The sequence below is a fragment of the Aspergillus oryzae genome, chromosome 7 (genome assembly GCF_000184455.2).
Source record: "Aspergillus oryzae RIB40 DNA, chromosome 7".
Lineage (NCBI taxonomy): Eukaryota > Fungi > Ascomycota > Eurotiomycetes > Eurotiales > Aspergillaceae > Aspergillus > Aspergillus oryzae.
In genome coordinates, this window is record NC_036441.1 from 1,771,223 (window position 1) to 1,796,814 (window position 25,592).

The window sequence follows — 25,592 nt, forward strand, 5'->3', positions numbered from 1 at the left end:
CTCATAACTGCGTATAATACCGCTTAATGTGGACGGTTGCAAGGACTTGAATTCATCTAAATCTATCGAAAATAATGCCCATCTTTATGATCAATTTTGACCGCTATTTCGGCTCTTTTTAGTCCGAACTGGAGTCGTGGAGGGAGGTGCAGGGAAACTCTGGCAGGCAATACGGGACTCCCTGGTTTGACGCATATCAAGTAAGGTTTGGAAGGGTCGGTTTTGAGGTTTCGGCTCACGGCTTTCGCATATCGGGTTTGCCAACATCTGGACCCGCCCTTGCGCCCTGTTCTACAGAATATGTCAGGAACTATGGGCCCTACGATGATGGTCGACCCTCGCCACCAGACGTCGTCGCCGATATTCCGACCTTACTGATCAAACATCGATGCTGTCGGACTTAACGAATAACTCCCGGATGCCGAAAACATTTTCGAGCGGAGACTCAAGTCGCTGCCAAGAACAGCACAGAGGGGTGAACTGTGAGGGCGTGCTCAAATGCGAATCAAAGCCGGACCAAAGGCGAAAGCCTAGATCAAATGCTAATCAGAAATGAGCATCACGAAGCCGAGGGTCTAGACAGCGGCGTGTCCGGCCATCTGTAGCGAATCGTGTCGTCATTCACCTCGCTGTCGATCTTTCATTTATACGGTGCAATCCTCCATGTCCGGGATGAAGACACCCGTTTTTCCTCCATCCGTTAACATCGACTTCTGACCAGAAATGGCGACTTCGACGAAAATTTGCTTAACACCGGCCAATTCGGGTGTGTTCAGCACCCCGGGGCTCAGCTGGGCCTCGGCGCGCAAAGTGAGCGAGGTGCTCCAGCATGACATGGAAAACCACCACATCTATCTCAACGAGATCGAATTTCACGGTGAGCAATCCGTTGCTCAAAAATCCATTCACTTACTGACGACCACCAGATCACATTGTGCATTTCATGCTGACGATATGGGCTCTCGGGGCCTCCCCGGAAACCATCCAGGTGCAGTACGAGCGGGAAGATCACCGCCAGCGGCGCGCCTTTCCCCGAGACGAAGCCATCATCCTGTCTTTCTCTGACAAGAAAGAATTTATGAAGCATATGTACCAGGAGGAGCAGTATTCCAACTACCTGGCCTTTTTCCAACGCGTCATCGCGGACAAGGGTGTCCCCGCCGTCATCAATGAGTATGTGTTTGGGGGGGATGAGTTGGCTGAATCGCTCCTCTCCCGCCTGTTCGCGGGTCTGGTCCACCCAATCATCCATCTAGGCTTTGCCATCGAGTTCCAGCAGCCGGCAATTGTTGCCCAGGCGCTGGCCCAGGCATCCGTGCACCAGGACTACCTCGCCGACGCCTTCTACAAGCCCGCGACGGTCGCGGCCCAATCGCACCATACCAGCAAGAGTCTGGTGGAGATCATGGATGAGATGCGCACCAACCAGGCCATTCGAGATGCTGCTATCCACGGGGACACCGATGTCTTCGAGAATGGCATCTTGTCGCGGGCCAGCGAGGAGGTCATCAAATACTGCAGCCAATGGTCCGTGTCTGAAGACCAAATCGACGACAAACTGGTGGAGATGATCAACACAGCCAGTGAGTATCTTTCCAGCTGGTGCAAACAGAGTACTGATGAGGACGTAGTCTACTGGACGGCGACCGCTCAAAACCCCCAAAAGGAGTTGAAGCTCGACTTCTTCTTTATCCACGCCGTGAACCTGTCTATCTTTTTCAAAGCGTTCATGGATCTGCCCTATTTGAGTCGCGCCAACAAGGCGCGCCTTCTGGAGATGAAAGGCCGCATGGATTTGTTGATCTGGGCCTCACGCAAGATGCCCGACCCACAACCTAACGACATCTGCACCTATCCGATCCGCCAGGGATGGCCGGAAGTATTCGCCAAGAGTTACCTCCATCCCTCAGACGATGGACACCTGGCCAAATTCGTTCGGACAGTCGCCATGGCGGAGGAGCTGTGCCGGCCGTATGAGGCCGCCGGCAAGAGGCTTCCCGTCAGCGGCGATATGTGGCTACAGATCGGGAATATCGGTGAGACTAGTGTCCTAATTTGTCTGAACCCGTCTAACACACATCTCTTAGCTGTGGATTCCGTCGGTGTGATCTTCAAGGATCTCTGGGTCCGAGGATCCGGATTTCCCGAGTCCTGGGAGAAGTTTAGGCCTCGGAAGTAGCCGTGCGGTTGCCCTTCATACTTTGTCTACTGTGCTCTACTGTTAGTTTGTATACATTAGGGCAGAAGCAAAGAGACATGTACACAGTCAATGATCTCAACATCTCTGTAAAACAGCTCAGGCTCACCGACACGGGGAAATAGGACGCCGAGCAGAGGGATTACCGACCTGATTTCTTCCAGCCCATGCCCATGGGCGCAATCGAATTGCTCCAGGTCAATCTACGAGAGGGAAGTACAAGAGAACACTTGGAACGCCTCAGCCAAGCGTGGGGGTTGGCTGAGACTATAACCAGGCCAGAATCGTTGCGGACCTGCAGGAGTGGTCCGGGTGGACACCGTTGAGCAACTTCCTTTCACTTCTCGGCACTCCATTTCCCCACTAAATGTACAATTCTAATCTCTTTCCCTGTACGTCAGACGGCCCAGTCCACAAGTCGATGGCACAAAGAACATGAGACCGAGCACTTTTGGGAGAGACCTAGTATGCTCCGCAGCCGCAGCGGTCCGGCAGCGATCCTCCTCCGGTGTGGAAGCAATCATTCAAGAATCGAAATCCCCGGACACATTTATGTGCCCAACGCTACCTACTACGGGTCCATTCCGGATTGTGAAGTGATGATTGTATCCTACCGACATTGTAGAACCGTTTTACTTTCTCCGTTCTCCGCCCGACTGACTTAGTAGTATCTGACGTTGCAGCTTTAATCGCGGGAAATAACTGACCTACTAATCCCACATTGGCAGTATAGTTAACGACCTGGCCATTTCTTCAGCTAGCACCGTCAACTACATGTATACTGATCTGACAATAACCACTATCCGCATTAACGATGCAGAATTTCAACGTAACGCCCGATTCTGACAAGCCGAAAAGAAATCCAGCACGGCATCCAAGAGAAAACATATTCGAAAAATGAAAGTTGTTGTTTTAATAGCTCTGAATCGCATTGGCCATTTCGAAGATATCATTTTTTTTTAACAGGGTCTGCTCTACTCCAGAAACGCCAGAAGTGGATAATCGACACGCGCAACGCGGCAGGATATCGCACAGCACTACTACTAGTACTGGTAGTAGTAGTAGTAGTCTAGTTAGTGCCAAGTATCAGTACCGAACTCCTCCGACCTACATACACTTACAGTAAGTAGACCTATGATAAGCAGCGAACCCAAACAGGAAAAGCCAACGGCACAACCTTCCACATTCATCCGCAAAAGAAATTATGTACATAAGGCAACCCGCATTTTCAACGAAACCCCACGGGGAGAATCCGAATGGGGAAATTTATGCGAACGTGCGAACGGATTCCGGAACCCGGTGGATGATGGATCTTTCCTGTTTACTCCGTACGTAAGTGGGATTTGGCTTGGCTGGTCCACTTCGCTTCGTGTTGGTTTCTTTTTTGTTTTGTTGGGTTTCTTTTTGGGTGGGGTTGGTTCGGGGGATTGCCGATGGTATTGTTTTGTTACTATCGTATGTATTTCTTGTATGTGCATACTTGGGTGGTGGTTTGTATTGTACTTGGACTTGCATTTTGTATATATACCTATTGTGAAATAGAAGAGATATACAGTGGAAGATGTACAATTGCCTCAAAGTCAAAAAGATCAAGTCCTGAATCCGGTTCTTTCTTTCTTTTTGCGAAATGTCCTGTTTCCTAACGCCTGTATCGCCGTGCCTTTCATTGCCTGTTCCGTGCTTCGTAAATCATAGACATAAATATGGACATGAAGGAGAGTGAGAATGTTATGTAAAGAAAAAAAAAAAAAAAAAACCACCATGCAAGCAAAGTATCGCAAAAGTTGACTGTACAAGAACCATCGTAATATAAACAGGGTAGACGGTCGGTTTATGTACTAGGTAGCTGTTGATGCGGGCGGCTGCTGCTCGCCGTCATCGCCGTGGCGTCGAGTGCGAATGCGGAATCGGTCACGAAGGCGGGACGTGAGTCGACCGCGTCGCTGTCGATCTTCTTCGTTCTCGATGCTGTTGCGGTTCTCTTCGCGCACGCTGCGCAGCGCGGCGAGACGCTCTTCGACGGTGGCTTCGCGCATTCGGCGCGCGTTCAGCGTTCCGTGCATAAAGCTGGTTAGGCGGCGATGTCGATGGTGTGATTCCTCTGTTGCTGGTTCGGCGGTGCCCTCTTGCTGTGTCTCCGTGTTATTTTCGCCTTCTTGGTTTTCATTCTCGCCTTCGGGTTGGGCGGGATTGAGGTCGATACGGCTAATCTTTGGTTAGCGATTGCGATTCTTCATGTTTTGGGAAGTGATGGAAGCATACCATAGAGGACATGTACCCGATACGTTCACCAGCCAAGGGTCAATACACTCCGGGTGGAATTGATGGTTGCAGGGCAGGACACGCAGATCCTGTCCCTTGACAAAGTCGTCAGTACAGATCGGGCACGAAAAGTTGGGATGATCTGTAGATTCCGTCGGTTTGGCTTCTTGTTCTGTATTGGACTCGGTTGTGGTATTATTCGTCGCCGGTAAAGCAGCAGTCGCCTGGGGATTCGTTTCCTGCACCGTGGTTGTTTCTGGAGTAGCATCTGGCTGACGACCCGTCTCATCGTCAGAGCCCATCTCCACATCACCCTTGACGGCATCCAGCTTGGGATCCTGTTGATTCCCGAACTTCACGATCGGAATTGTATCCAACATGGCCCTTGCCATCCCTTTCGTTCGACTTTGTCGTGGCCGCCCCGCTGTATATCGAGGTCCGTACCGTTCCGGATGGCGATGGGCCCGGACCGCGCCCGTAATGATGATGGCGAGGAAGAGCGCCGTGATGATACCTGTAATACTATACAGAATAATCATAGCTGGGATGCAAGGTCAGCTGCGACAGGAATGCATGTGCTGACATGGAATGCTCATACCAGTATTAGGGCTGTCCGTCGCCCCACCGGAATCCCCGGAGGTGGGCGGCGTCCCGGACATCGTGAAGGACATGTCGGGCTTGATACTCGTCGAACCGTTCCCCGTCGATGAATGAGAGAGTTTAGTGACAAGCTTCGCGAGAGTCGGATTGACTAGCGTGAAGACGTTGATGTAACCGTTGGCGTTGGGACCTGCGGTGTAATTACAGTGATGCACCTCGGAACTGTACAAAAGAATCGCCGATGCACGGTGCGATGATGTAACGACGTTGCGAACGGTCTCACTCGCATCTAAATTTCCGGGATAGGCGGATTGGTCGCAACTGATCAGGGCGATATCACTCGTGTTCAATGAGATGGAGTTGGTATCGTCCACATTCACGAGGTTGCCCGTAACATTGAAGTTCTACGCGGGACGGTCAGCATTACCCATCCCGGACACTGGTTCATCCACGCAGCGCAGTACGAACCGTCAGTTCACTCTGATCGAGATTGACCAAGGCCGTTGTCAACGGAGTAACGCTGATGCCCGACGGAAGCTGAATCTGGGCGCTCTCCAGATGAAATCTGGCTTTTCCTACCCACGAAAGATCCCGGGAGTTGTTGGACGGCACCACAGACCAGCCGGACGAGTCTACCGCGAGAATAGTAGTCGATAGAGCGGACAGCAGAAGGAGGAGGAGGGGAAGAGAGGAAAAAGAGAAAGGGAAAAAAGAAGGGTCCTGAATGGGCCCCATCGAAGAAAAAAGCTGGGACGAGCGGACTTCCCCACGATGACGAGGCTTACGGATATGGCGGAGGTTATGGGGCGCAGGAGATCATTTAGTCCCGGATCTTCTGCGTTCACCGATCCCGAGCGCCTATGACAGAAGAGAGAAAAAAAAGAGAGAAAAAAAAATAACGGATAGGTACACAACAAGACTGGCCGATCAATGCCGGTCTGATGCACCGTGACGGTGGGGGTTCCAACAAAAACTGAATTGCAATAACCGGGGAACAAGATTTGGGGCGAGCGGATGGGGAAAGAAAAGGTGGAATCTATCGATAAGCAGAAGGATCAATGGAAGTGGATGGATGGATCACCGACAACGGGAGGGTGAAATTCGGAGATGTGGTGGAGAGCGAGAGGGGGTTATGTCAGAGGGAACCAACCACCGACTTTACAGTACGGTGGAGTTGCCTCCTTAGGGTTGCAGTGGTCACTCCGTTGGATAAAAAGGCAAGTGTCTGTCAGAAAATGTCCCGGACGATCCGCTGAAACAGGCGGTGGAAATTAAAGGGAACACCGAAAATATGTATTCGTCCCAGTCGAGTGTGTACAAGTAGCAAGTGTGGGGGAAGAAGCAAACTGAAGAGTCGTTGCTTGTAGATATAATCATTATTCGAAAGGTTAAAAGTAACTTCAGGAACTCACAATCGTTGACTGATACGGCGATTCGAACGAGGAACCATGGATTTCCTGACTACTAATCGAGTGACTAATTCGGTCTGGACAATACGAAAACGATAAGAGGATCATCATCTGGCCTTGATTTGCCCAGAGCGAAACCCGAGGTACAGAACATGCATTCGGTCCAGTCCAATCAATCCCCTATCGGTCTGCTCCTCTTGCAATCTTATCCAAACAATTACAAACTTGCGTTTAATCGTCTGCGATCGAGACTACATTTTAATTTCGTCTGATTTCGATGGTTGAACACTCCCAAGATGCGGGGGAGGTACTGAAGTTACCAGTACCAAATACTGCAGTTCCATCTTAGGGCCGATGGACGTCACATGTTGCCGATCTGGTCTCATTTTTCAGGCCAAGACAGAAAGGATTCTCGCCCAGTCAACCTATGGGCGACACAGCCAACTCGAACAATGTCTATTGAATTGCATAAGAAGGTGGAGATGAACCATGCAAAGGAAAGAAAGAAAAAAAAAGTAAAGAGAAGCACCTGATTTGAATGCGATGAGTTGCGTCATCCATCAAATGCGGTCCAACCTTCAAAACTCTCCGCACTGGTGATCCGCTGGCAGACAGCTCTCTCTGACCACCAAGACTCGATACCATACCATGGCATGCCGTTCCCAGTGCCATGGCTTGAAAAATGTCTGAGTGGTTGTGATGTACCCGAATTTAGAACTACTATTCCACCTCTCGTGTTTACTGAACCCCGACGTGGACATACCTGATTCGGAAATCCACTTCGAGGCTGAGACGGATCGGTAAGCCCGACAATGGATTATTCAACACAGCCTCACCATCCCGGTGGCTGAATTCAGAAACACCCAATCGGTAATCCTTTCTACTCTACCACAATCCTTTAATCGCAAGTCATGTACATCATATATTATCTCTACAGGACATGGAAAAAAATGTCCTGTCGACCGTGGGTTCTCCGCATGTGGAGTGGCACGCCTCCGCGATCGGAGGCAGGCGAATCTCCGCACTCGGGCCCTGCACTGCATGTTTATCGACCTTCCGCATCCGACAGGATCATCACCTGCGTGAGGCGGTTTTTCTAACTGGGTAATGCTGCGTGCCTATATCCAAATGGTTGGATTTAGTTTTACCTTTCTCTTGCATTTGATTCGGTAGGCTTCCTTTCTGGTCCCTGTCATTTGCTCTGTGCTCGGGGTTTACCCAGCTTGGGGTTGATCGACGCCGGGTTGACGATCTCACCATGCAATCGCAGTTTCTTTTGCTAATGATATGAGACGTAGTCCAATTAAGTAAGGGTGGCCATCTTCAAGAGTAACCAGAGATACTAGTTCTCTCGTAGAGAAGAAACACCTCTAATGAACTTTTGAGGTTCTTAGGAATCAGCCGTCCCGGGAACTACTGAGTAGATGCCAGAAATTTATAATCGTCGGCTCCGCAGGTTGGTTAGTAGTGCGCTGTTGTGTTCGGTCGTAATAGCACTGCAGCGTTTCAAGCAAGGCAAGTCAAAGCAAGAGAGGAAAAAGGAAGGAAAAAGAAAAGAAGGACAAGCTCACAACCAATTCATGCGGTCGACATGGTGATACAATAGGTCACAATATTGCAACTCGGACTAGGGCGACGCACAAGCCACAGCTACAACTACAAACCGATTGACAGGAATGTTGACCCTAATGCCAATACGCACAATCCCATTGCTCACCGCAAAAGCAGCCACACAGTGAATCCATGTGTGACAACGTCTTCCTTTCTGCATGCTGTCCGACCTTTCACTCCCGTGCCAACAACCCCGGAATATCCAAAGCTTGGCTAGGATCTAACAATGTGACTTGCCGGACGAGGCACCTTACTTTAACTCGGAGAAAAGAACCCTGAACATGTTATTTCCGGAATGGGCTGTTTCATGGGTCTGTCCGGTGTCATTGATTGCTTGATTTGGTGGCGGATTTATGTCCATGCCGGGAAATTGGCAAAGCTCGGAATCTGGCATATTCTTTAGTCATAATGCCGTTTCGCTTGGTTCCAGTTAGTATCTCATCCCGGGCGAGCACGGCGAAGCAGTATCGCCAACAATCTGCAGGCCACCGCAGACCAATCTAACAAGGTAGGAGGACACCGCGCATATTCGTTATCTACCGCACCTACCCTGTATATAACTCCTTTTTATGCATGGCATCATCCAGCAGGCTCCCAATCAGGCCGTGTGGATGCTACACATTGAACCTTATCTGGAAACTATGGACTCTGCAAAACCCCGTGATCAGGATTCTGCTACTGTTCACCGGTATACTCATGAAACCCACACAGGTCAATGTGGCCTGCAGAGCTGACAGTTGACCTGTCTGAAAGAGGGTCTGGAGGAGGTCCGTGAGACGCTGCAAAGGATGCGTGAGTAGTGGAGGCGACAGGAAACGGGAACCAAGTCAGAGCTGGGAAGGGTTTGTGTGACATGTTCTGGAGTCGTTTTCATCGACCAGAGGGAAGGTCTGGAGCGAGGTTTTATCAGGCTCTCCTTTCTCGCGGCAATTTGTTTATCCCACCTCGTATTCGAAATCAGGGGTGCTTTTTAAAGGGAAGGACACTGGGTTGAGGCACGGATATCAGAGACCAGATGAGGCGTCTGATAGTCCAGCTGCACCAGACGTGCCAGAGTCGTAAGGGAATCCACCCGGCCCAGTCTTGGCATAGTTGAGAACGAGCTTTCTGTGGACTGATGGGTTCCCCATCAGGTGACGACGATTGGTGGGAAGTATGGGTCTCGACCCTCCATGACAGCAACGCTTGGTCCGTGTGTAGGTTGCTTCCCAGACTCCGACACGATCATCAAAACCTAAAGGTTGTGGGATGACAGGATGGTGAATCCCATGGTGGTGGCGGTGGTGGTGACATTCCCGTGAATGGAGACTATGGGATTTCATGGGCTATGCTACTACTGGTAAGGAAGGTTAGGACCGAAGGTAAGGTACAGTCCAGAACTAAACCTCATGGAGCTCTTTTCCCCCAGGGCGGCCAACCAGATATGCCCAGGGAGGCTAAATGGAAAAAAGAAATGAGAGGATAATTTGAAAAGACTCGGATGCATGAAAGTGTATGCACCTCAACAAAGAAAGTGGTTGCGAGGGTTTTAAAACCAATCTGGTGGTTTTCGTCGGCTTTGTTCAGAGACTTGAAATCCCTCTCGATCAGCAGGCATCACTCACTGATGACTCGGTCAGATGCCAGCAATCTTTTTTTTTTTTTTAAAAAAAAAAAAAAAAAAAGGGACAGGGGAAAGCGACATGGTTATCAATCCTGAAGGTGGGTATCTGGTTTGATTAGTGTTGCGCAACGTGAGAGAGAGAGAAAAGGGTACATAGGAGAGGGCAAGAAACGAGAAAAGAAATTGATAAAAAAAAATAATAATAATAAAAGGAGAGACGGGGAGCACAGACAAAGAACAGAAGAGATGGATATTAATTTGACAGATCGGGTGGCCCACAAGCATATCTAAAACCGCAGGGAAAGAAAAAGAAAATATAAAAAAAAAAATCAAATAATAATAAAAAAAAAAAAAAAAAAAGCCGTTCATGATTTGCAATAGGCCCGGACTCATGTCTTGTTCCCCCAGAATCTACAATAAGAAAAAGAAAAGAAAAGAAAAACCGATCAATAAAGGAAAATCATGGCCAAAGAGTAGACTAAAAAGAAACAGAACAAAAAGAAAAGAAAGAGGGAACCATACCGGACTGGGCCAAAATTAGTAGCACGGTCCCATAGGCTAGTACGAGGGCCTGGAATATTTACCCATCAGCACATCCCCGCTTCTATTTGAGGCCTCGAACACCAGACCACCAATGACTCCGCTGAACTGGGGACGACGATTGGCCCGCACCGACAGGGAGGCGTGCAAGGTTCCCTGCTTGAGGGTCACTCTTCATTCCCAATTCATAACCATTGACTGAAGATTTCCCCCCACCCCCCCGGCTCATTCAGACAAATTGATCTATTTGAGCAGATCGGGAAGGTCGACAGGGAAGAGACGGGAGAATTAAAGTAGGAGTGAGACAGACATAAATTAAACAATTAAAAGAATTAAGAGAAAAAAGAAGAAAAAAAATTCAAAAGTGGAACGGAAAAGGAATCAAAGCACATCAAAAACAAACTTAAATCGGGAGGTAGAAAACTAAAGTGGAATAATGATTAAAAGGAGAGACACGCCGGAGAAAGGATAAAAAGAAAATAAAAGAAGGGAAATTCTTTCTTATTATTTTAGAGACCCTTATTGTGTGTGGGTGGAGGTGTGTGTGTGTGGGAAGAAGTAGCAAGAAAACCAGAGGGAAAAAAAAATCACGATGTTAATTCACTTCCCATTCTGAGTACAAGCAGAAGTTACTGACTTTCTTGGGCTTACTCTCTCTTTTCTCTCGCTACTCGCTCTCTCTCTTCCTTTTCCTGTTCCTCCTCTCCCTCTTTTATTCTATCGATTCCTCTGGTGATGCCCTTGTCCTCCTCCTCCTTCCCCCTCATTTCATTTATTTCCTCAACGTCTCCCGCAGTCCTCAAAAGGGAAAAAGAAATCGGTCGTGTCTTTTGAGCGGGTCTACCCGTTGCTTTCACCTTAACTATGCACAACATGGCGATGAACCGGTAAACAGCGGACAAAGAGAAAAGAGGACTAGAAGCAGAAGCCGACAAAAGCCAAATCATCGCCATATCAATCAACCACCCTCACCAACACCACCAACCCGACAAACATCAGACCACCCCTGAAATCCAAGCACACATCTTATCTCACTCTTGCTGAATGGTCAACCAGTGCATTTGTCTGGACTTTTCCTTTCTTTTTTCCTTTTTGGTTTATTTCTCCTAACCCTCCCCTGACATGACCGCATCGACTCGGTTGGCAAGACAATCGTTCTCCTGTGCTTCCGGCCTTGAACAGGGAGAGTCGACGCTTTGACTTCCAGCGCTGCAGAATGCCGCCTCCAACCTCCCTCGTCCCAGCAGCCCCTCCATCTGCTGAGGACGATCAATTCGCCGCCAGTATTTGGAGAAAACGTTTCGAGAAAAGACCTCTTTCACAGTAAGGCTTGTTCTACCTTTTTTTCCCCGTTCTTTTTCAATGGATTTTATTTTTGAGTTATTTTCCATCTCTTTTGATCTCATCGCGATTCCCCTTGTTTCCCCCTCATTCTTCCCCTCCTATCTTCCTTTCCACTTTTGAAATATAAAATTCAATGATCGGCACACACATACCTCCTCGCCCGGTCGCCTCTCGTTTTTAACATCAAAGCTCAGCTGATTGGATCGCATACATCCACCGTCGATCTTTACCCATAGGCTATTAAATGGCTAATACCGTCACAGACACCCGATGATTGCGATACTCGATGTGGAGTACAACGAATTGACCCAGTCTTGGAAGAGATTTCAAGAAAACCTTCCTCTTGCAGATCATGTCGAATTTCAGGAACGACCACAGACGTCTCAGGATGTCCGGGTGGTGGTACGCAACGTGCAGACTCGGTGGCTGTCTCACCCGAGGCAGCAAGTATTTAGCCGCTCAATGACGCTCTGCGACACGTTTCTGGAAACCATAGAACCCCACGCAGTATTGTTGACGACTCTTCCCAAGAACGAGTCCTACCGATCCCTCTTCTACGGTGTCCTGCAGTCGATCATAAAGGTGAGCTTTTGCGACTGGCCTTCGAGCTCAAACCGCATGCTAAACAGGCTTGGCAGGCGTCGGCAAGTTATCCTAGAATCATGGAAGGCGTCATCCGGGCTCTAGTCAAAGTCAATCAATCGATTTGCCTACCACCTGGAAGTCATGGACTAGCTTTCACCACGGATTCAATCACCTCTATTGCAAAATTTTATTCTTTGACTTTCTTCTTCCTGGGGGAGTTGATGGACTGGTATGTGCGAAGGTCCAAGTGTCGTCTTCTAGAGTGCTTGCACCAAGATGTATACTTGAACTTTCGGTATCTCATCTGGAGCATTCGAAGCAGCGCGATCCACATCATCGGTGGACTGATCGATGGCATGGACATGGACGACCCGAAGTACGAAAAGAAGCGGAAAATTATGCAGAGCAGTGACCTCTATCTCTGGGAGGAGACGAGATTAAGCCAAGTCGGCCTTCAAAAATGGGACCGTCGGCTTATAGCTCAGAGCGCCATGACCCGTCAGTTGATATGGGAAATTCAACACGATGCGGCGGAGCGACTCCAGCTAAGGGCCGAAAGCCATCTACTTCTCTTGCAGATGCTCGACTTGACCAGCCAGCGGCTTCGGTCTGTCACCCAGCAAAACAGCGGTATCGCCTGCTTAACGACGACGGTCGCACAGGACATAGGTATGCAGGGTGGTGACCTCGGGACAGACCTGCCGTCGGAACTGACATTGATAACGTCCCAAGAAACTTCCAGATACAAATGGTCCTCAGGGCCTAAACACAAATATACTCGAGTAGAGCTGCAGCTCGCCTCGAAGCACCTTCAGGACTTTTTCCGGAACGACGACCAAGTGACCGATCTCGATTCCGATGTCGATGTGATTGCCGAGGACAGTGTTGTGGAATGCTTGCAGCAATGGGCCACCAATGTTCATTCCCAAGTACTCGCCATTGGTGGCTCCCCAACCACTGCCTTTCCTAGCCCGGTTGCCCTCATCTCGGCCTGTTACGCCACCTTTGCTCGGAAGGCGAAATTACCTGTCATCTCTCACTTTTGCTCCCTCCCCACCGAAGAACGAAGTGGGATGACCTTGTTCGAACAAGGTCTTATATCGCTCGCTTATAGCCTCATTCGACAATTAATTGATTACTTGCCTCCGGTGTTGGAAGGCCACGCCGCGTGCAATCTAAATACGGAACGCTTCAGCGCGCTAAATGGCACGATGACTAGCTGGAAGGAGGTGCTCTCGCTAATTGACATGCTTTTGTACCTGGCCCCTCCCGTTCTCGTTTGCGTCATTGACGGCCTCGATGTCCTCGGAGATTCCTCGACCGATGGACCGATCCGGTCCCTCGTTCGAACGCTTTCGACCCACACGAGACATCAGACGGCCCCAACGGCGGATGGGAGCCAAAATCAGGATGTGCTGCTGAAGGTTCTCTTCACCGTCGCTGGACGACCGAACACACTAGTGGAGACCCTTTCGGAGAACCGTCTGATTCTCAGTGAGTCGAATCAAGTCAGTCAGTTGGCCTCGACCGATGGCGCGTTGAATCCTGATGTCGGGATTGTCATGATGAATGCATGAAGCAAAAATTGTTGATCTACGAGCGAGTATACTGCATTTTTTTTCTTTCTTCTTTTTTCCCCCTTTCTTCTTCTCCCATCGTTCCATCTTGCAAGGTTGTTTGACTTTTCGGGCGAAAATTCGGGTCATTAATAGAATTTGCACGGGATGGGCTTCCTTTGAATATAACATTGCTTGGAAGAGATATAGCACAGTCTTCTTCATTGTTCATCTTTGTCACGGTGCTCGGATTTCTCATTTCCCGTTACTTTGTTTGCATGTGGTCCCCTTATTTGTGCTGTTCTGCTGGATTCACGGGGGCATATTGTGATGAATTGTTGCCTTTGGCCGGCTGTAATCTTCTTTACCCTGTCATTCTGTGGCTTGTTGGGGGTGTCATGGAGGGATTAATTGTACATGTGTATTAATACTTCTATGATGATGACGGGAATGCATGACGAAGTACATATTGTGTGGTTTAACACGAGAGATCGACAGTCCTTGTAGTAGACGAGTGTCTTTTTCGAATATGGGAACCTCCCTTTCTTCCCCATGAAGCTGTTTCCAGGTCTTGTACAGGGGGTTAGTCATCACGCCGGAGATCGGTTTCCGTCCTCCATACCTGAGGCCGCATATGGGGAGTCTTGGTACTTGGGCATTTCTCCGGATTTTTTATATTGGCGATATAGATATGATTGGCTATCGTTGAGCACTAGTGGACGGAAGTTGTAGAGTTGAGGCAGTCAGAACCGCCGACGAAGCTGCTCCCCACATTAAATCCTCAAGATCTTGCGTTTCGGAAATTCTGTGCAAAGGACGCCAGTGACTTCATTTTCGGAATTGTACTCCCATCGACCAATATATAAGCCCGTGCATCGTACCCATTCGATTTCTTCTCACAAACTACAACCAACCTCAAAGCACAATGACAGTTCCAAACGGAACCCACAAAACCGTCCCCAGCCGACTATTCCAGATTGAAACCCCCAATCTGGAAGACTTCAAGAAAATCTGCTCCCAAACCACCGACAAATCCACCTACCCACTCGCAGCATCCATAGACCACAACATCCCCATCTACGATGCCCGCACCCTGGACCTCCAAAACACCTCCCTCACCACCACCCAGCAAGACGAATGGTACCACATCCTAAGCACAGGACCCGGCATCCTCGTCCTAAAAGGCATGTACGACCCAACCCAATATGCCGACACCCTCAACACGACCAACCAAGCCTTCACAAGCATCATCACCCGCGAACGCGCCTCCAGCACCAAAAAAGGCGACCACTTCGCCGCGAGCGGCAAAAACGACCGCATCTGGAACTCCTTCAGCAAACACGCCCTCGAAGACCCTTCCTCCTTCATCAATTACTACTCCAACCCCTGGCTCCGCCTCGTCAGCGAAACCTGGCTCGGCCCCGCCTACCGCGTCACCGCACAAGTCAACGTCGTCAAACCCGGTGGCGCAGCCCAGGACAGTCACCGCGATTACCATCTCGGCTTCCAGGATCTGCAGACCTGTGCTTCCTTTCCGAGGAATATCCAGCTCGCGAGCCAGCATCTGACTCTCCAGGGCGCGGTCGCGCATAGCGACATGCCGCTACAGAGCGGACCGACTCGGTTCTTGCCGTTCAGCCAGACCTATGAACCAGGGTATCTTGCCTGGCGACGGGAAGACTTCAGGGCTTTCTTCCAGGAGAAATATGTAGCTTTGCCTTTGGAGTTCGGGGACGGGCTGTTTTTTAACCCGGCTGTTTTCCATGCCGCGGGTGCGAATGAGACCGAACCCACTCCTGATGGGGGGTTTCATCGCAAGGCCAACTTGTTGCAGATTAGTAGTGGGTTGGGGAAGGCGATGGAGAGTATTGATGTCGTGCCGATTGTGGAGAGGTGTTGGGGGACGTTGTTGGAGAGGTTTAAGCATGCTGGGGAGGTGGATAGGGGGTTGGAGAATTTTGTCAAGGCTGTTGCGGATGGGTATCCGTTTCCGACGAATTTGGATAAAAGGCCGCCGGCGCCGAATGGCATGGCGCCGGAGAGTGAGCAGGAGATTATTGTTAGGGGGTTGAGGGAGGGGTGGGGGACTGAGAGGGCTGTCGAGGAGTTGAGGAAGATGAGGGCGGATTCTTGGGCTTAGTATTTTATTTGTTGGGTTGGGATTAATATATAGTATGTGGTATATGTGATTTATGATGTTGGTTGATTTAGCGATAGTCAATTCGATATGGTATATACTGAGTATAGATTCTACGGAAAATATTTCCGTGACTTACTATCTGATATAGTTTGGAATAGGTGTAAGTACGTGGACTATAGAATATACTATATCGATATATACATACAGAATTCACATCTGAATGGATACATACACTCACATCTACGGAATAGTGTCAAACAACAACACAGCCACGAGTCAAAGGTAAGATCACCTCATGACTCACCAGTCCCGCAAATACGAAATCAACAACAAACCGATGACTCCAACCTCAAGATACGAACTCTACACTACTCAACCAGATATAAACTCATCATAAAGCCCTAATCCAAGCCTCAAACCAAATCTCTATATAAACCCAACACATCTAAGCCAACACCCACCCCAAACTACAATTCCACCACTACACCACTACAACCACATCTACACCAACTCCCAAAATGCCACGCAAAACAAAAACCTCCCAACAACAACAAAACCAAGACAAGGACCCCCTAAAACAAAACCCCCACATCCGCACAACCCCAACCCACATCTTCTTCCACTCCGGCCCCCTCTCAAACTGGCATCCCAGCACGCCCCCCTTCCCGGGCCACAGAGCCCTAACCCTCTGTCTCCCCGACCTCGACGCCCTCGGCATCCCCCACCCATCTCTCCAATCCGCCGTAACAAGGCTAATAAGCTCCTGGTCCTTCACCTGCGGCGAGCAATGGATGATGGCCATGAAGGGGTGGTTATTTGAGGATATACCCGGGTTGGATTCGGGGGTGGATATCTCGGATGAGGAGTTTGAGGGTGTTAGGGCTGTTGCTTTGGGGATTTCTGAACCGTTACCTGAGTGTATCAGGGAAAAGGCGATATGGGATTCGACAGTTGCGAGTGTGTTGAGGACGAGGCAGCCGAGGGTGCAGAAGGCTTTGGGGCGCTGTGCGGAGGGGTTCAGGGAGGATGTTTGGGAGTTTGCGAGTGAGGTTATTGTCATTGCTGGGTGTGTGGCGAGGGCCGAGGTAGATGATGCTTTGAGGGAGGTTTATCTTGCGAGTGGGGGACGGAGGTTTGTGGAGGGGAGTGTGAGGGATCGGGTTTGGGGGGTTGGGTTGAGGTGGGATTCGGGGGAGATTGAGGATGAGGGGAATTGGAGGGGGAGGAATTGGTTGGGGAGGTGTCATGATGAGGCGGCGAGGGTTGTGAGAGCGTCTTTTGAATAGATTGGGTTGGTGGTAGGATGGGAGCTGGTGATTATCAATCTAATGATCACGATTTTTTAACTATTGAATATCTAGGTCTAGTGTCTACAGGTACCTCGTCGGTGAGGCAGATCTATAGTAATTAGTTGTACCATTTTGACAGTATACCGCTGAAGACTCTACAATATAGAGATTAATCGATAGTATGTCTTAGTCTAAAAACTAAATGGGTGTTAGAATGATTTCAGATTGATCTAACGGAGGACTTTTAAAAATTTGTTAAGTGCGGAAGTTGTTTGTTCTTGTTGCTCCTCTATGGATACGTCTAGCGAGTAGTGCCTGGGAAAGGCTTTTGTGTTTTCTCTCGCTGCTACAGACACAATGACATCACCTACTTTGACCTTTTGCCCCATAGGTTGGAGATTTGATTTCTCGCCGACCAGGATTTGAAGTTCGTCAAAGTTGAATCTCTTACTGTCACTGTCTGAATAGCGTGTAGCATCAAAGCCTAGACCGAAGTCTGGCGATGACCCTACTATAACCACGATCTGAGGTTTATTCTTATTCGGGTCTTGCCAAATGAGGAAGGCCAATATGGTACCGTGTGTTCCAGTAGGGTTCAGGCTTGAGAAAACTAGCCAATTTTCGTTTTCGGTGGGTGGCGATGTCAAGCCTAAATGTATCTTCTCTATATCTTTGTCCACTGTGGGAGATGCGATCCGTATCAGGCGGTATTGGGACGGATGTGGGAAGCCCGATATATTAAAGATGACATGACCTAATGGTCCTTGCGTATCCGCGTCGAAGATTGTTTGGGGCACGTATATGGTTTGGATACTACTGAAGACTGACTCCCTTGATAGGAGCCCAACATCTCGTCTAGCGTACCTATTATCAAAAAGTGAAAGCCGGGTTAGACATATAGCCAGGAACTTGTATCCGGTTTGGCCCTTGATGTCTTGGGAAACGCCACAACGAAGGAGTGCTATAAAGTCGCGCCCCCGCCGCCCCTGCATGATGTCGTGAAGTGGCAAATCAATACGCAAGCCCCTGTTCGTCATTGCATATGGTGGGGTAGGCTCCCATTGCTGGTAAGCTATGATGTCCTGGCTATCTTCAAAGTGCGCTGGGGTCGTTGCGAGTAGACCACCAAGGCTGTACTCAGGCGCCCTTTTGTTAGTCCAAGCAAAGATAGTCTGATCGTCTGATTGCTTCATGATCTCTTCCTGGAGGCGAAGAAAAGCTTTTTCTCCTCCCTCGCCGTATAGCATGGGCATGTTGACAGAAAATATTCCCATCAGGCAGTAGGCCATGTCCTCTGGTCGGGGTAGTTTGCCGCCTAGCAGCCCATGACATGCGTTGCGCTATACTCCTCTGGAAAAGCGGTCTACTCCTCTCCAAAAGCCGTACTTTGTTTCTTAGAACGGCCTCGTCAATACGTGTGATATCCATCAGCCAGTTAGCCAAGCTGCTTCGCTCTCCAAAATGGACCCAATCTCTGGAGAAGAACACAACCTCAGAGGGAGCCAGCAGCTCCTGTAGGGTCCATCCACGAGTGAACCATCTGCTTTGTTCAAACTCGGCAGTATTCACTTCTGCTCCAGAATGCCCTTCTCTCATCGTGACGTCGGACAGATACGCGTAGCAGACCTCGGCGTTTGCATACCACGTGAACATGGAATTGATCGCCTCGGATAGCTCTGCACTGCTGCTCTTGTCGATGCAGCAGGTATCAATCCAGATGTAGTCAAACCCATCGGCCCGCGCTTGCGCACATGCTCCTTGAACTTTTGACCATGCGGATCTTTTTTGTCCTGTGCGATTTTGCATATTTGTGAAAAGAACCTCCTCTTCTCCCCAGGTGTGGGACAGAATTGCATAGGGGGGGATGCGGTCCGGCGTAAATTCCACCAATTCAAGGGTACGGGTGCGCAGTAAACGCATCTTGTTATATGGCTATATTTATATGAGAGGTAGCAAGACAAATAACCAGGGAAGAGACAGAAGTGAGTGAGATGTAAATGTATATGCTGGGCGGAAGTTGGACGCTGTTAAGTAACGGTGGGGGTTTGAGAGCTCGACAAGGCTGGGACTCAACTGACGTGGCTTCGCATTAGTGGCTTGACGATCCTAACCAATCTAGAGCGCTGGATAATGGTTCCTGATGTTGGGTATACAACAGGTCTGCAACTAAGAACTGTCCTGTATTCACTGACACTGATGTGTCTATCCGGGCCTTTTTCACACTTCGTGTTTCTCTGAAGCAAGTATTACGATTACGCTCTTTGGCTTTCACGGTTATTGTTTTATCCACATTTCACCAGTTATTCCCCGCCATGGGAGTATTATGCCTTGGGTACGTTATGACCAGTCATGGGCATATATCACCTTAGAGCGTTGTTGAAAAGGTCTCCTCAACCTTCTGAAGTCCTCGTATTTGTAACTCACGGTGAAGAGGTAAGGACTTGGTATGGGTAGGTACAACTTGGTGAATACAACCTTTAGGCTTCAGGGTTTATATGTAGGTCTCTATGTGTGTTTGCCTTGGTCTTCAGCTGTGTGTTAAACTTGAGGTACAAACACCGTGAAACTCTCATCCTGCTAGGCTCCATTCTTCCTCCATTTTTCTCCCAAAATTGTTCACGCTTCCCACTGAGAAAGATTCACGTCTTCCAACATGGTTACGTATAGACTGGGAAAACAGCTCATATCTTTGGACTTACCCGACACCACGAAGAAAGAGGTCGACTTTACCGATACCTCATTCTTCACCACCAGCCCACACCGCCACCTCCCAACACCTGCCCAGGTCAGGGCTATGTCCAAAGATATCGATACAAGCTCTCAACCAACTCCTATCAAATTTAGAAATCTCAACCTGATTGTCAAATTCGGTCTTTATGTGACAATTGTCGAGGCACTGAATCTGTGGATGGTCAAAAAGGTTTTTCATGACAAAGTTCCAGTGCCTGGGCTTTTTGGCTGGCGGGTCGATGATGAAGGCTATGTGTTCATATATATGGAGCTCATCGAAGGACCAACACTCGAAGAGTGCTGGAATCGTCTATGCAATATTGAGAAGAGGGCCATCTCTGATCAACTATCACGGATTGCGGAGACTCTGCGGCAACTCGAGCAAGACCCCTCTGATCAGTTTATCGGTAAGACGAAACCATAAGCTCAACATTTTAATAGTCACTAATTAGCCCCTGTTCAGGATCAATCAATCGAGAATGTCATCTAGACTACGTCTTCTTAAACCAGCTGATAACTGGACCATTCCCCAGTATCAAAGAGTTCAACGACTGGTTCACTTATCCCAGTCATGGTTTACTTCCGGATAATGGGGAAATAAAATTTACCCATGCGGAGCTAGAACAGCGAAATATTATCGTATCCTCCTTCACTCCGGTTCAAATTGTTATTGTGAACTAGCAGCAAGCGGGCTGGTATCCGGATTACTGGGAATACTGCAAAGCCTTCTATACGTGCTGGGATGGTGAGTGGCGCAAGGATTATGTCGACAAGTTTTACAGCCTCGTACGGATGCGTACACTGTTTTTTCTGATTATTGCATGGCTATGGGGACCGACTAACTCTATGTTCTGAAGTCTTATGCATATTAGCATGGCCTGTGTCTAGTTTCATTACGTGTGAATTTCAACAGAACAACTCAGTAGTTTTACTTGAAAGCAGGCGAGGATAGTTGTGGCGCAGCAGCTCAACTCGCTGATATAGTCACTACAATATAATTTCAAAGACTGACTTATGGTTATGCTTGCTTCAAATAGCGTGGCCAGTTGCATATTTCAGTTCCCCATAGATTAATTTGCCCTGTATGCCGTCAATTCCTTAGTTCAATGATCTATCACGCCCAAATCCATACCCTAAGAGGCCAAACTGCGGATCCCAACATCATCAGACCTCTCCTCAACATCCATTCCCCAGCTGCGGAGCCACTCGTCGCAAACCAATCCATGAGTAGGAGAATCACGCTTAGATTGAACGATTTCAATCGCCTCAGCCCCAATATATCCCTTCGCAACCAAATAACGCACATAATCCATCGTCCATTCCTGACACCTCCTATTCGTAGTCTGCATCATCTCAAAAGTCAGCAACAAACAACCCAACAATACCAGACACCACAAAAGATAGAACGAACATACATGATCAACAGGCGCCATGGTATCCCGACTAACCCCCGGTGCCGGCACCTGTGCGGCAGCAATCTCCAGGTCCCCTTTAGGATCAGTACGTATATTGCAACCCCCCTCCGGCCAGTCAAAAATATGTGCGGAGTCGACCTCGCCAATCGGCCATATTTCGTATGGTTCGGTGCTTCCGGCCGGCTCATAGCATCTTTTGAACTCGTGGGCGAAGCCGATCATCGGTGCGCCGACGACGTTGATTAGGCTGCCGCTTGTGGGTTGTTGAGCTGATGGAACCCAGATTGCGAAGTGAGCTCGTTGGGTTTTTGAGGACCTGGTTGAGATGAGGTAGATGGTGCGTGGTGCCATTTTGGGTTCCTTGGGCTTGGTGTGCGTATGAGTGCTTTTGTAATGTAAGCTTAATGTGTGATTTGGGGTGGCTGATATTGTTAGGTTTCGGGGATAGAAGGTAGATATACGTCGGTTTGAAGACGTTAAATCTGATGGGTTGGGACGATGAGTAGGCATCTATGTCGAGATTGAATCATAGCAGTATGCACTTCGGCTCTTCCATGAATGAGTCTACACTATTCACCATTAGATACGTCAATGACCGCGCGGCTTTGTTAGGCATCAGCTTTTTGTTCTGCATACATTGAATAGTCCTTCTATGCTGCTTTGGGTCTTTAGCAAGGAATTGGGCCCTTCACTTCCTAATATAATCTAAAGAGCCCAAGGTTACGATAGTTACATAAATTAGAACATGTAATTATTATATAGTGCGCTTACCCTACATCAGTCCCGGGGAAGACTTGCCTACGCCGGCGTTAATGGGGGTTTGCCTACTTTGATTAGAGCCTAGGAAAGAACATGATCAACTGCTCTTTTCAAATTGAAGTTCAGCATACCCGTTGGCAAAGTTACCAGTTGACAGTTGTCTATTCCTGTGTTATAGGTCATGCAATATCATATCCATCCTTTCGCCCTTTGACCATGTCTAATACCCCTTGTATGCATTCTAAATTGGAGATATGTGTTCAATGTCAAAGTCATTATAATCGTCAGCATTGAATTAGATCAACTGACGCAGTGGCTTTTCATAAAGATAGGTGGTAAACCAGGAATTGTCAGAGTAGATAAGATGAATTCAAGCCACGTCATAAAGTCTTCATGGTAAAGTCAACACTTCCCGCGCGCTCAGTTGATCGAGGATGTGAAAGATGACTATTGCTATGTGAGTACTTTACATTGTACTGGCTGCCTCAGAGCCTGCTCATATCCCCATTGATCAACGAAGTAATGAATGCATCTAAAACAGGTCCAAAGAATACATGATCGAGCAACAAGATGCCACTTATCAGCAAGACAAAGCGATACTTCCTTAGATCAGTCTGCCACTCACATATCCCCACTGGCAAAAATGAACATACGCACCGCAGATTCGATCCTTACATTCTGAACCTACCAACCGAGCTCCTACTACTGATATTCTCTCTCCTCCCATTCCCAAGCCAAGTATGTTTCGCCCTAACCTGCAAGCACATGTATAAACTCTTCAGCTCAGTCCTCGACGACGAGAGACTTTGCTTCCCCAGAGTGTTCTCCAGCAAGAAGTTCGAGATACCCTCTAATGAACCGCATATTCCACGAAACCAGGTACTCACGCTCCTCCAAAACAATCGCTGGGCATACTGCTCCGGATGTCTCAAACTCCATCCTCGCTCCGAGTTCGGATTGTGGCTATTACCAAAACCGAGTATTCGAAAGTGCATGGATAATGCTGGAATTGAGCACCTATGCGACTGCATTTCACTGACACCCCGCCATCAAATGCGACTAGAACGATGGCTGAAAACAGGATTCATTGATACTTCCAGTGACTTTTACGGAAACGCTAGAATATTCCAGCTGTCGCGCGATGAACGAGGCCGGCCTTATCTTCTTCATCAATGTTCTATGATGGATAATGCCGACGCGAACATTCAGCTCACAATGACCCTTCTTATGGATGACGACCTCTGTTTCATTGTCAAAACGAGGTATGAGGTTCGCCTACGCAGATCCTCACCACTGCCCGATTGGAGGGCTGAGCCCTTCATTCGATGTAACGGGGATGCTGTGTATATTTGTACCGACTGGACTTTGATTGAGATAATATGGTGTTGGGCAACAACGAATTGTTCTCTATGTGCGATGCGTGCTGAACAAATCGTTCGTTTACATGGAAGACTGTCTACCGTTGTTCAAGGCGTTCGCAATCTTGGGAGAAGTTTTAGTGATCGTGCTGTGAGACGCTGGTTGTATCAGAGCTCTGTCACTTGGTCTGCTTTTCATCGTTGGTATACTGGCTTTAAGTAAGTTACCTTGGTTTTGTGCATAGCACAATATCGTAGTCCGGAAAATGGAACCTTTTCGCGGTTTTTATTATTTAGGTAGAATGGATTATATGAGTCTGTATGTTTGATTTGTCGGAATATCTACGGTCATTCTGTCGCTGTACTATTCTTACTAAAACAAATGGCTGTCCTTACCACAGTAGCCTAAGTCCATAACATTACATTCATGATAACAAATCACACCCACAACCCTATAATACAATACAAACCCTACCTCTTACTCGTCTGCACAAACTCCCTATCCACCCTAATCCCATTCAACGGAATCTCATCCCCACTCAACCTCCCACTCACCCTCGGTCCCAAAACATTCGTAAACGTCTTCGCATAATCCGGCCGAAAAGACGTATCCGAATGGCCCTGCTCCCCCGCCGAGTCCGTCTCATCCGGTAAATGGTAAAACGAATGCCGTTTCGGACGCTCCGAGTGTTGGATAATAGTGGCCGTGCTGTCTTCCGTTCGGGAGGGTCCGGTGGCGGGAATCGAGGTTTTGGACATTTGTCCTGTTGTGCTCTGGAAGAGGGCTGGGAGTCGGCCGTGGAGGCCTAGTTTGCGGGCCATGTAGCGGAGGGCGGGGCGGAGGGTTGGGAGACAGGCGGAGACTATGCCGGCGGACATTTCGATGGCGGTCCAGCCGACTGTTGGGGCGAGGGTGTAGGAGGAGTCGGTTGCGGTGTAGGTGAAGAGGACTGAGAAGCGGTAGGCGGAGGCGAAGACCACGCTGTGGGGGTTAGATTGACTATATTTAAAAAGATAGATGATGGTGGAGGCTTACAAGAAGCCGAGGCTGAAGGCTATTGACACGGCTATTTTCTCGGAGAGGCGGAGTTGGAGCTTCCAGACTTGGGGGATTAGGAGGAGTAGGATAACGATGTCGGTGGCGATTGTTGAGACGGCGTTGGCGATCCATGTCCCGACTTGGTTGATGCATCGGCCGGGGATTTGGGGATACCATAGTTTCTCGACCGGTACGCAGATGAAGATGAAAAGGAATGTGATGCAGATGACCCAGAGAATGACGAAGGTGCCGATGATGTATGCCCATGTCTTGAAGTAGGGAAACCGGAAGATGCGGTAGTACATGAGTAAAATGCTGAGCTTGGTCCAGACGAGGTTGAATACGTAAAGAATCTCGGCCACGACTAGGAACTTCGCGATCATGACGACGTTACTCGTTGGGATAGTGTCGGCATGAAGACCCATTCCTTCTTTTATCATGGCGTAAATAAATCCGACAACGACTAGGTTCCATAACTAAGGACAGTCAATAATGATGAGACAAAGATCTCATTCAGATCTGCTTATACGCACCATGGAAAATATGATCATGTAGTCGTCCCACCATAGCTTTTGCTTCCTTTCATAACGTGCAAGCAGTCGGAGGCAAACCGTCACGAACGCCAGCACCGTGACGGAGGCCGTGGTAGCTATCGACCATTGCTGTAGATCGCCCTGATCATTCTCCATGAGGTGCAACCCAATGCCATGGAGCCAGATGCCGCGCAACCGAGTCGTGAAAAGCCTGGGAGGCAGTGTTTAGTTTAATATACGCGAACGAGCAAACCCCGGGAATCCCCCTTGCGTCGGATGTCGTAATGTTTATTCGCGGAAGCAAATCTTGTCCTCCGCACCGCATGAAACATGGCGTGTAAAGGTGGATCCCATGCATTTGTGGATCGACATGGGCTCGGGAGAGGTTCTAGAAATCCTGGATTTGACACAGGGACAAGGACAAGAAACCTGGCGTGGAATCGGTAGCTTTAGGGTTTGTCATGTCACCGTTAGCCTACACCGGGTTGGGCAGCTGCTCCGCGACTCCACTTGCGTCCTCAGGCCAGTAACTGAACAGTCGGCGGGTCACGCATAATCCACGTGGTTCTGCCTAGCTGGAAAAAATCAGAAAATACGAAAAGTTGGCAACTTCCACGACCGT

General features: G+C 48.8%; 9 protein-coding genes across 9 annotated transcripts; 5 read left to right on the forward strand and 4 right to left on the reverse strand.

Moving 5' to 3' along the window:
* Positions 1-723: 723 nt before the first annotated feature.
* Positions 724-2,179, forward strand: AO090011000689 (questin oxidase family protein; the record flags this gene model as incomplete). The annotated part of the gene is made up of 3 exons (XM_023233059.1): positions 724-810; positions 1,391-1,583; positions 1,632-2,179. The coding sequence occupies 3 exons, from the start codon at positions 724-726 to the stop codon at positions 2,177-2,179; spliced, it is 828 nt and encodes a 275-aa protein (XP_023093598.1).
* Positions 2,180-4,035: 1,856 nt separating this feature from the next.
* On the reverse strand, positions 4,036-5,118 carry AO090011000690 (RING-H2 finger protein; the record flags this gene model as incomplete). The annotated part of the gene is made up of 3 exons (XM_023233060.1): positions 4,036-4,402; positions 4,460-4,973; positions 5,058-5,118. 3 exons carry the CDS (start codon positions 5,116-5,118, stop codon positions 4,036-4,038), a joined length of 942 nt encoding a protein of 313 aa, XP_023093599.1.
* Positions 5,119-12,228: 7,110 nt separating this feature from the next.
* AO090011000692 (uncharacterized protein) lies at positions 12,229-13,728 on the forward strand (the record flags this gene model as incomplete). The annotated part of the gene is made up of 1 exon (XM_023233061.1): positions 12,229-13,728. The coding sequence occupies one exon, from the start codon at positions 12,229-12,231 to the stop codon at positions 13,726-13,728; it is 1,500 nt and encodes a 499-aa protein (XP_023093600.1).
* A 904-nt stretch (positions 13,729-14,632) lies between these two features.
* AO090011000693 (phytanoyl-CoA dioxygenase family protein) lies at positions 14,633-15,847 on the forward strand (the record flags this gene model as incomplete). The annotated part of the gene is made up of 1 exon (XM_001826231.3): positions 14,633-15,847. One exon carries the CDS (start codon positions 14,633-14,635, stop codon positions 15,845-15,847), a length of 1,215 nt encoding a protein of 404 aa, XP_001826283.1.
* A 518-nt stretch (positions 15,848-16,365) lies between these two features.
* AO090011000694 (NADAR family protein) lies at positions 16,366-17,133 on the forward strand (the record flags this gene model as incomplete). The annotated part of the gene is made up of 1 exon (XM_001826232.1): positions 16,366-17,133. The coding sequence occupies one exon, from the start codon at positions 16,366-16,368 to the stop codon at positions 17,131-17,133; it is 768 nt and encodes a 255-aa protein (XP_001826284.1).
* Positions 17,134-17,874: 741 nt separating this feature from the next.
* AO090011000695 (uncharacterized protein) lies at positions 17,875-18,389 on the reverse strand (the record flags this gene model as incomplete). The annotated part of the gene is made up of 2 exons (XM_023233062.1): positions 17,875-17,890; positions 18,001-18,389. 2 exons carry the CDS (start codon positions 18,387-18,389, stop codon positions 17,875-17,877), a joined length of 405 nt encoding a protein of 134 aa, XP_023093601.1.
* A 1,400-nt stretch (positions 18,390-19,789) lies between these two features.
* On the forward strand, positions 19,790-20,467 carry AO090011000696 (uncharacterized protein; the record flags this gene model as incomplete). The annotated part of the gene is made up of 2 exons (XM_023233063.1): positions 19,790-20,273; positions 20,400-20,467. The coding sequence occupies 2 exons, from the start codon at positions 19,790-19,792 to the stop codon at positions 20,465-20,467; spliced, it is 552 nt and encodes a 183-aa protein (XP_023093602.1).
* Positions 20,468-20,999: 532 nt separating this feature from the next.
* AO090011000697 (uncharacterized protein) lies at positions 21,000-21,632 on the reverse strand (the record flags this gene model as incomplete). The annotated part of the gene is made up of 1 exon (XM_023233064.1): positions 21,000-21,632. The coding sequence occupies one exon, from the start codon at positions 21,630-21,632 to the stop codon at positions 21,000-21,002; it is 633 nt and encodes a 210-aa protein (XP_023093603.1).
* Positions 21,633-23,771: 2,139 nt separating this feature from the next.
* AO090011000698 (uncharacterized protein) lies at positions 23,772-25,328 on the reverse strand (the record flags this gene model as incomplete). The annotated part of the gene is made up of 5 exons (XM_023233065.1): positions 23,772-23,784; positions 23,874-24,380; positions 24,435-24,913; positions 24,971-25,181; positions 25,216-25,328. 5 exons carry the CDS (start codon positions 25,326-25,328, stop codon positions 23,772-23,774), a joined length of 1,323 nt encoding a protein of 440 aa, XP_023093604.1.
* Between the last annotated feature and the right edge of the window lie 264 nt (positions 25,329-25,592).